The 10,150-nt window shown below is 56.7% G+C and overlaps 1 protein-coding gene across 3 annotated transcripts in view; it reads right to left on the bottom strand.

The window, feature by feature from the left end:
- The window catches only part of LIPE (lipase, hormone-sensitive), a 17,981-nt gene extending 8,061 nt beyond the window's left edge, over positions 1–9,920 (bottom strand). Inside the window, exons 1-2 of one of the 3 annotated variants that reach the window (XM_010842600.1) lie at positions 9,805–9,920; positions 1,439–1,974 (exon numbers count right to left, since the gene is read on the bottom strand). In XM_010842600.1, the coding sequence (XP_010840902.1) occupies positions 1,439–1,954 (516 nt within the window). In that variant the 5' untranslated portion in view covers positions 1,955–1,974; positions 9,805–9,920. Of the gene's footprint in view, positions 1–1,438; positions 1,975–3,423; positions 3,512–9,298; positions 9,484–9,804 lie in introns of those variants that run through there. The other 2 variants (XM_010842585.1, XM_010842593.1) reach the window with 2 other exon arrangements.
- Positions 9,921–10,150: the final 230 nt, after the last annotated feature.

Raw genomic sequence — 10,150 nt, 5'->3', positions numbered from 1 at the left:
AGTGGGCCAGAGAGCACAGTGGTGCCTGACCTTCGGGACTGGAATGCAGCTTGGGTGTCCCCAGGCTCTTACTCCTGAGCTTTGGGGGCATGGCCGGGACCCAGGGAGAGCCGGCTGGCCCAACTGGGCTGATCAATATTTGTGGGTTCAGTTTAGATGAGGGGAAGTTCCCAGGAACACCTGGGCTGGGCTGGTGAGGACAGGCTGCCCCTCATGGAAGCAGAGATGCGATGGAGGCCGAGACAGTTTCCACGCTCCACTACCCGGGGAACACCCAGAAAGGGTCTGAAGGGGTGCAGGCTCACATGGCTCCAGATACTCCTGCTGGGGTTCCCAGATGTGGCTGGGGACGGGTGGGCCCAGCACGGACCCCGGACGGGGACAGACTGTGCCTCAGCTCTGAGCTCGGTGCCCTACAGACTTCCTAATTCTCCAAATCCCCAGACCAGTCTTCCTGTGAGTCTGAAGGCCTCAGGGCTGCCTCCCTTCCAGCGCTGAGATGAGCTGTGTTCCTGTGATCGTGATTTTGGGGTGGGGGCACAGGATAGGAAAAGGCCTGCAGCTGGGGTTCAGAGGGCCCTGGTTCAGGGAGGAGAGGCGCCACGACCAGGTCTTCCTTGTGGTCACCAACGTGGATGTGCTTGCTGGTTCTCTCTGCAGCCTGAAAATCTGGATTCTACTGCGCCTTAGGGGAGTCTATATGTCCCAGCTGATCTGGGTCCAGCTGAGCAGCTGGGGGCCCCTTTGAACCCCTGTAAAATGGGGCCGGCACCTGTCCTCCCTACCTGCCAAGCCTCTGGTGGGGATGACTAAGTGAGGCGTGCTCTTACAAACAGGCCTTGATGCTCTTACAAACCACACTGGCTACCGTCCTAGGGGCTGTCGAATGAATTCAGGGGCCAGACAGGTCACATAAGAGAGTAAATGAAGCTCCTGAGTGCAGGGTGATGGGGAGCAGTGGGGATCCTGATGTAGGAAGCTATGCCCAGCTGAAGATTCCTTCCTCCATGGTGGAGTTGGCCAAGGGGCCACAAGTATGAGACCCTCGCTCTGTGCAGTATGAGCCCCTACCAGCTTCCCCTTCCTGCATCTGCTGTTTGCTCAGTCAAGCACCACACCACACCACCGTGCTTTCTCTGTATGCTACTAGGGCTTCCCTGGTGGCCTAGTGGTAAAGAATCCTCCTGCCAATGCAGGCGACACGGGTTCAATCCCTGAATCTGGAAGATCCCCTGGAGAAGGGAGTAGAAACCCACTCCAGTATTCTTGCCTGGGGAAATCCTATGGACAGAGGAGCCTGGCAGGCTACAGCCCATGGGGTCACAAAAGAATCGGACACGACTGAGTGACTGAGCACGCATATGTGACTGAGCCTGGTTGGGCCCACCGTGTGCCTTTGCCATGGGCCCAGGGGACAGGCAGGGGGCAGGGGGCTCACCTGGAAACCCAGGCAGCGGCCGTAGAAGCAGCCTTTGTGCAGCGTGACGTACTCTCGCAGGAAGTCGGCAATTACCCTCTCATCACCCTCGAAGAAGAGCCTCCCGGGCTGGTTGGTGGTCAGCAGGCGCTGGGCGTAGTAAGCCAGAGCGCGGAGCTGGGTGAGGGCGGCCAGGTAGGCCTCGAGTTCGGCCAGGTTGTGGCTGGTGCGAAAGAAGATGCTGCGGCGGTTGGAGGCCACGTAGCGCGATTTGTGCAGCAGGTGTGCCAGGCAGCAGCGGGCCGTGTGCACCAGGCTGCGGTACCCATTGGCCGGCGTCTCTGTGTCCAGGTCAAAGAGGTGCGCCACGCTCAGCAGGCGGCCCAGGGCCGGCTCCAGCCCCAGGGCCTGCTCCCGAATGCCCGCAAAGACGCCCGTCAGCCGCCGGGCCGTCTCCCCGGGGCCCTGGCTGGAGAAGAAGGCCATGTTGTCCTCTGCCAGGGTCACCAGCGACTGTGTCATGGTGCGCAGGTCCATCCTCTGCAAGAGCCGTGAGGCTTCGGGCAGGTCGGGAGGCATGTTAAGGTAGGGCTGGGTCACCCCTGGCTCCACTGGGCCCCAGGATCCCAGAGTCCAGGCTGTACCCTCTCCTCCCCCTGACTCACAGCAGACCATAGTCTACTCCTTCAGACGGGAGGATGGAGTCCAGGCCTCCAGTTCCTTGCTTCCTTGGGACCCATGAGTCCAGTACCCAGACCCTTTCTTCCTCCTCAGGAGCTGAGTTTGATCCCTCAGCCCCCACCTTCCCAAGACCCAGGAGTCCAGGCCCCCGCACCCTCTTCTTCAGGCTGCAGGTCCCTGTTCCCTCTTCCTTGGGATGCTGACACTCCTTAGCTCCAGCATCTGTCCTACAGCCCCTCTTTCTCCTTTCTTGGGGCCCACGTTCAGGCATCTGTCTCCATTCTCTCTCCCGGAGCCTGGGACTCCTTCCAGGTTCTGAGCAGCCTGGCCCCCTAGTTGGCCCCCTCTCCCAAGACCAGGAGTTTCGGCCCCCATCTTACCTCCTTCTCAGGCCCCAAGTGTCACCTACAGGCCCTTGCCCTCTGCAGTATTTGGGAGGCTTCTGCCCTCAATCTACCAATTCCCATCCACCTGGTGGTGTCCCAGGATCCTGGTCCCAAGTCCAATTCTTTTCCTGAACCCAGGAGTTCATAATTCTAGCCTTCCCTGCAACTGAGGGGTCACTCCTGCCCCCTCCAGGTTGCTCCAGTCTGGCTGTGGAATCCCCTCCAGTCTCCTCTCTCTTCTCAACCTTGGTCCCACTCCTCCCCCAGCTGGGTCCCTGGCCTTCAGGCCTGTCCACTTAGCTTGGCTTTGCACCGGTCGGCCTTGCTGCCTGCCTGCAGTGGTATTCATCCCTGTTGTTAACCTTGAACTCACTTCGCCAAACCCAGTGCTAAGAGCTTTCTCAATTTGCTCCTTTAGGTTCTCTCACTAACCCTCTGAGGTCCAGACTGCCCGGTTCCTGTCTCAGCTGTTATTCGGAGCATTCCCATTTTACAGGAGAGGAAACACAGGCTCAGAGGTGTTAAGACAGTTGCATTGAAAAGTGGCAGAGCAGAAATCAGATCCAGATCTCTGGGTCCAGAGCTGTTACTTTTGCTGGTCTCCGTCCCAGGGCCCTGGAGACTGGGCCTCTAGCCCTGGCCCCACAAAAACTTGCCCTGGACTTGGCCTGACTCCCTACACTTCAGGGTCCCCGGTTAATCTTCCCTTCCAGACCGCTGTCCTGTCACCCAGGTCCTGGACAAACTGTTCTTGTCCCCCCTTGGTGGGGACGCTGCCCTCTGCTTCAGAGACGCTTCCCTCCTGAAGCCCACCCAGCACCTTGCCTGCCTCCCAAGTCGATGGTTCCCTGATCCTCCAGAAAAAGGTGTCTCTTTTCCCTTCCGGGCCCGGGGATTTGGCAGCGGCCATTCCTGTCTGTCAGCTGGCTGTGAACTCACCCCTCCCAGGCCTCTTCAGAGATCCCCAGGGCTGCTGACTGACTGCTGACTGTGGCTGCTGCCAGTTGCAGCCGGGGGTGACAATCCTGGGGAGGGGCCCAGCCTGCCCAGGGTGTGGTCACCGGCTCCACCTCCTACCCTGATAGGACGGTGAGAATCCAGCCCGGTAAACAGAGCCTGGGGCTCAACTCACTGCTCCCAGTCCCTGTGCCAGCCTCCTGTGCCTTTGAACCCTGGAGTTTGGGTCCCCAAGGCCCTCCTCATTCAGTTCCAGGAGTCCGGACTCCTAGTGCCCTCAACAATTAGAAACGGAGGCATCCAGGTCTCCTCTCCCCTCCTCCCTTAGGCCCAGGAGGCTCACCCTGGTCCTGAACAAAGTGTTCCCTCCGACTCAGCCTGGCTGCCCTCCTCCTTCCCTGGGGGGATTCAGGGAGTGGAAAAACACCGGGGTTGATGGCAACTCCTGCCCCAGCCCAGGCTGGCCATGGCACAGCTGGCCCCAGCTGGTGGGCAAGAGAGAGGAGAACCGGCCTTGCTTGTCCCTCGCAGAAGGATAAAAGCTGATCAAGGGCAGTGCCAAGCCCAGCCAGGGGCCCACGCCACAGGTCCTACTCTGTGGTGTTCCCATAGTGGGCACCCTGCAACCTGCCACTCGGCCTTCCAGGCCATCGTCCTGCGGTGACTGTCACTTGCATCTCACAGACGGAGCAATGGAAGCTCAGGGACCCTTCACCTGTTATTCCACGTGCTCCTGGCCTGGCCAGCTCACCCTCGCCCTAAGCTTCCCCCCTCCTCCAGGAGGTGGTCCCTAAGGGTGCCTCCCCATCTAAGATGCACCCCCTCCCACTGCTTTCTGTCATCATATTTAAGTTCTTCTTCCTAGGATTTTCCACCTTGGCACTTTTCCATTTATCTGTTTACATGTTTTTTGTTTGTCTCCCCCAGGGGCAGAACCAGGCTTCATGGAGCTTCGAAGCTTTTCCAAGTGGAGATGGGGTTCTTTAGGAAAAAGGAGAGACAATCCCAAGTGCTGAATTAGGTATAGGGCTTGGGAAGGGGCCTGTGCAAATGAGGGTGTTCTTTGCTTGGCTGTAGGTGAGTCCGCCTCTGGCCCTCTGCCTGGAATGACATCCCCTGGGGGCATGGGGTGGCACCTAGCAGGGGCTCAGCAAAGATTTGAAGAAGGAAGGAAAGGGAAGAGTCAGAGTGGAGGCCGGCAGGATTGGGTGGGAGTCTGGGAGAGGACCACCCCTCCCCAGGGCAAACAAACAGATGGACAGACAGAGGCCTCTGGAGACAGCTCTCAGCTTTGTGGCTGGCCTAAGCCACTGGCCAGGTTGATTTCTTCGTCTTGGAAAGTGCACTTGGCCATCCTGCCCAGGGGGCTGGAAATGATCTTTGTATGGGTCCCCATGGCAGCATTTCTTCTCGTGGTTTGCTGTGTGGTTCTCACTTGGCCTCACTGAGGTTGGGTCCTTCTCCACCTAACATGCTGTCCAGTTTACTGCTTGTGCGTTTGCTTTCTGTGTCTGACACTAGAGTAGAGTCTCCCTTTGGGCAGGGGCTTTGTTTAGTTCACTGCTGTAGCCCTAGCCCTTGCACAGAGCTAGCAGGGTACTTATTGCACGGCTGTGCTTTCCTGTTCCGTAAAACAGCTGTCATTTACTTCCTGTCTCTGGGGCAGGGCTCCTGATTGAAGATGAGGGCACAGGAGCCCTGGACAGAAGAAGCAACTTGCACACAGCAGTGAGGAAGAGGCTGATCCCAGGGGCTGCTTTTCTGCCCTTTGCCCTGTTCCAGGAGGCTCCCTAGGGACTGGCGTGGGCGAAGCAGGGAGGGAAGGATGCTGAGCTGAGGTTGCCAGAGTCATGCCAAGAATCTGATGCAGAGGGCACTGGGGCAGGGGCAGGCAGGCCCCCAGGGCCTTGGGTGAGGACTGGGCCAGAGGGAGGGGTAAGGGTCCTGTTGCCTGGGCACTAGCCCTTTGCCCTAGAGTCACAGGACAAGTGGACCCGGCCTGGATTTTGGTCCCTGGGGACTGAGCAGGCCAGAGAAGGGCAGTGGGGAAGTAAGTGGGGGGAAGATGGAGGAAGGGCCAGGTCGGGGGCCTGGGAGGGGCAAGGCCTTCTGCAGGGGAGAGGCCTGGGGCCAAATGCAGGCCAGGGGGCCGTGATTACGGCCTGATCCTTGAGTGTGTCTGCATGGCAGAGCACAGCCTGCTCGACGACAGCTGTGTGCTGAACACTGCTCTCTTCCTGGGTTTTATGTAAGGTAACTCAGGTAAATGGTTTCAGCCTCTCCATAGCCCACGAGGCAGGGACCATCAAGACCCCTTGTGGCAGATGAGAGAACTGAGACAGAGGTGGCATACTGCCCAGGGCCACGGAGCCAGCAGAGACGGCGCGGCTCCTCCGCTGTGTCTCTGTATCTGCGTTGCTGCTTCTGTCATGTCTCAGCTCTGTGCTTTCTGGGCGGGCAGCTATGAGTATGTCTTTGAGGTTCACCTGGATGTACATGCATGTGCAGGTTCCTGCTGTGCTTAGCGTTGGTCTGTGTGTGTGTGGGTGAGTGCGTTCACTCCACATGTTTTCTCAGTGTCTGTGTTTCTGTTTCTCAGTGTGTCTGCAGGTGTATTTGTATGCATGTGTCACAGCCTATCTGATAGGGACAGAATAAAGGGACAAAGTAGAACTAATGATTAAATAGTTAACTAGGGGATTGTAAATAGAAAAATATGAGCGATCCCTATAAGTTAATTACTCAAGAAAGCAGATTTGCTTAACCATAAAACCAGGCTTGCTTAAAGGCAAAACCATGCAACAGAAGCATGAGACATGCCCCCAGATAGTAAAGCGACGGTGGCATGAGACCCACAGCCTGTCCAGCGAGCTCAGTAAGTTAATGATTCCTAGGACACGCTGTCTGCACACGTACAAAACAGTAATTAGTGGACCCAACTTGACCCGAAGGGACAAGAAAACTCCCCTGCCCAACCTGGAGGGGAGCTGATGACAGAAGCATGACGTTGACTCAAGAATGACAAAGAAGTCTCCCCCTCCCCACTTTTTCTTTGCTTATAAAAAGGTAGCCCGGTAAGTTCTCAGGGTGCAGCATTTCTCACCTTGTAAACCTCACAAGCATTCTATTCCAATACATCACTTCTTATCTATTACTTTGCCTCTGGCTGAATTCTTTTCTATGCTAAGACCTAAAAGATTGTGGTACTGGAGCTCTTCAGTGTCTGAAATGACACCAGATGGTTTCATATCTGTATCGCTCAGCCCCTGAAGGCTCTGTGTCTCTGTTGTTCTTGGCCTGTGAGATTGTGCGGGCATGTTGTGTGTATGTGTATGGATGTGTATCTTGGGGGTGTGTGTGTGTGTATGGTACCCCTCTCATCCCATTTGCTCCAGTTGGAACCCAGGGCATCATCATGGGCACCTCCCAGTCTCGTCTAACCCATCAGGAAGTCCTGTTGCCCCGGTCCTGCCTAGAAATCCCTGGAACGTGGCCTTTCTCCCACCTCCACTGCCCACTTCTCTAGATGACTATAACAACTCTTTCTGTATCTCTGCTTTTGCCCCCTCCATGCCTTTCCCACATAGGGGCCAGAAGGTTTTTCTAAAATTTAAATCTGGTCACACACTCCCAACCTTTGAACACCCCACTCTTGCTCTCAGAATAAAGCCCCAAATCCTGGACATGGCATCCCAAACCATGTACCACCTGGGCCCTCTGGGTGCTTAGCCCTTTCCTCGCTGAGCTCCCTCCGTGCTGTGAGCTGCCACTTTCTTGGGCCTCAGGGTTCTGCCTGTGCTGTCCTTGCCACTCTGTGTCGCTCCTGCCCAGCAGTCCATACTCGCTCATCTTTGAGTCCAATGTCACGTGCTTGGGGAGCGCCTCCCTCTTACATGTTACCTCTTCATCAGTTTGGCGGATGGGGAAACTGAGATAATTGGATAATCAGATAATTATATCTGATTTGTAGGGTTATTTATTAATGTCTGTATCCCTGGCTCAGATGGTGTCTTATCCTCTGCACTGAGGCCCCAGGCCTGGCTCAAGGAAGGGTTTGTTGAATGTCTTTGCTGAACAAAAATGTGCACCTGGAGCCTTTTGGGTCCAGAATCAAGGTTGAGGCACAGTTTTGAGTGTACACACTCACTGTCCTTAGGAGCCTGGGGGTGGCTCTCTCCTCGCCTTTACTGGCCAGGTGAGGAAGACCAGGTCCCTCACTCCCTCATTCGTCACCTGAAAAGTGGGGTGATCATGACATTAGTGTCATCTGTTACTGGCAAGATCCAAAGGATGAGGAGGAGTGCTCCAGCCCACCTGGATGCCCTTGGGGGTCTGATTCACTCAGTGGAGGCCAGCACCAGGGCAGGGCCTCAGGAAATGATAGGGAAATCTAGGGGCCTGGGGGAATGAGCCTTTGTGAGTAGGTGGGCCTGTGGGTTTGTGGGGAGGTCTGGCTCAGCCCTGTGCAGGAGGCCCTATGCAAGAGGATTCTAACTCCTCATGACTCCCTAAGGGCAGCATGATAATTATCCCATGTTACAGTTAATGCATGCCTTCACTGATTAAGTGAACATTTGAGTGCCCATGTGTCTGGCACACCAGGTTCTGCAATTGTGGGGTAAACAGGGCTGACTGTTTACCCCAGGGGTAAACAGTAGCCCGCTCTTAGCGAACTCACTGTCTAGCTGGGGTGACTCCTGTTTTTATACCCATTTTATAGCTCGGAAAGTTGAGGCAGGGAGGGAGGGAGCCTCTGTCCAGTGTACCACCCCCTCACAGCCTGAGGCACCAGGTCTCCAAGGCCCATTTCCTGATCATTGTCTTGCCTCTGGGCACTCGGTCCTGTCTGTGAAGCTGTGTCCTGCAGTGTGACAAGGAATGCCCTCGGATCCCAGTTTGAGCTCTGAGCCTTCCTGTGTGCGTCTGGAGCCAGCTGCACTTCTACCCTTGGCTACCGATGACGTCTATGGCAGGGAGGGTGATGAGTTTGGGGTCTCTGGACTAAGTCAGGGCTGTCAGCTTCTTTCCTGCAGAGGAAATTCCCATAGGTCTTCAGGTGGGTCGACACTCCTAATCCAGCAAGGACTTCATGTGGGCCTGAGGCTGGCAGGATGTCTCGTCTGTCAGTGTTTCTCCAGCCTGCCAGGACTTGTGAATAACGTGACAACCTAGGGAACCCAGGTGGCAGCTCTCCTTTCTCCCAAGTGAAGGTCAAGCTGTCCCAAGCCAACCCAGGGCCTCTTAGTCCTTGGAGTAGGAGTCAAGAAGCTAGATACTAGGGCAGCCAGCCTGAGGATGGTGGACTGACAGCAAATGAATGAGCGGACTGAATGAAGGATGGTGGGACAGGGCTGTTGGGAGCGGTACTGCACCCCCTCCTCCAAGTATGCCCCATTGTGGGGCACCACTTCCTCCTACCTTTCACTCCAAAACTTCCTCTTTGGGCAACAACTTCTAAATCTCTCCCCTATAACCGTCTTAAGAGTGTCAGAGACTTGAAAATCGGGGCTTGAACCATTGCCCACGTTGGAATCACAAGGCGAGAGCTGCCACAGCCACAGAGCGAGAACGAAGTCAGAGCGGGAACGCTAGTTCGGGACACTAACATTCTGGACTCTTTCCCCTAACACGGTACTGGGGCATCCGAGAGCCTCTCTGCTGGAGATGATACTTCCCTCTCACGTCACCCGCTTCTCATAGTGGATTATCTCCACACCCCCGCACCGCAGGGCGGCAATGAGCCAGTCCACGAGCGTCCCCCACTTCTCGTGGCAGTAGGTCAGTCCACTCGGTCACCAGTTTCCCCGCAGGATGTCTAAGGTTCCTTCCGTGCTGCTGCCGGCCCCCGCCCACTCACCTTTGGCTCTGGCTTTTCGCCACCGCCGGCGCCTTTGACTTTTGGACCCCTCTTGAACCTTCTTCGAGCCCGGAGCCTCAAAGGCCACCCGGGGCCTCGTTTCCCAGGTCGATTCCATCAATTTTCCGCGGTCCCGTTCCCGCGGCAAATTACACACCCGCCTGAGCCAATTCTACCCGCCAGTCTCCGCCCAGAGGGCCGATCCTCACACGCACCACCGCCGAGCCCCCACATCACCCAATCCTGGACTTGCTCCTCTCTGGGTCCCGCCCCCTGAGCGAGGTGGGCCGGCTTCGACACTCGGGTCCCGCCCCTCTCCACTAAGGCCTAAAGTCTGGCCCCGCCCCCTCGCGTGCTTTAAAGGGCCCGCGACCAACAAAAATGCAGCCCTGGAGGCGGCTAAAAGCGTATTCCGGCAGAACTAGCGGGGAGTCCCTAATGGTCACCCCAGCAAGAAAGCCCCGATGTAGTCACGTGTTGGCTGTCATCCTCGTCTTCCCACTCACCTGCCCACGTAGGGGTCGTCTAGAACGTACTGTGCCTGTCCGCTTAGAAGTAAGCAGGATGCAACTTCGCCTCCTCCTGAGGGTAGGGAGCCGGCCAGGTCCTCAGGCAATTCAAAGCCGAGGCGGGGCTGCAGCGCAGGAGGCGTGACTCTGCCTGGGAGCCGTTGGAGGAGGAAGCCCCGCCTTTCCGCCCCCTCCCCCGCCCTCTGTCTTCTAGTTGTCCTATTGCTCCTATTGGGGTTCTTCTTCTCCGTGTCCTGTTCCTCCCCGCTAGAATGGAAGGCCGGGGGCGCGGGGGTGGGGTAGGGGTGTGTGTGTGTGTGTGTGTGTGTGTGTGTGTGTGTGT

The sequence above is a fragment of the Bison bison genome, unplaced genomic scaffold, assembly GCF_000754665.1.
Source record: "Bison bison bison isolate TAMUID 2011002044 unplaced genomic scaffold, Bison_UMD1.0 scf7180017847294, whole genome shotgun sequence".
Lineage (NCBI taxonomy): Eukaryota > Metazoa > Chordata > Mammalia > Artiodactyla > Bovidae > Bison > Bison bison.
The sequence above is the reverse complement of the archived record's forward strand: the minus strand, read 5'-3'. Positions and strand labels throughout refer to the sequence as shown.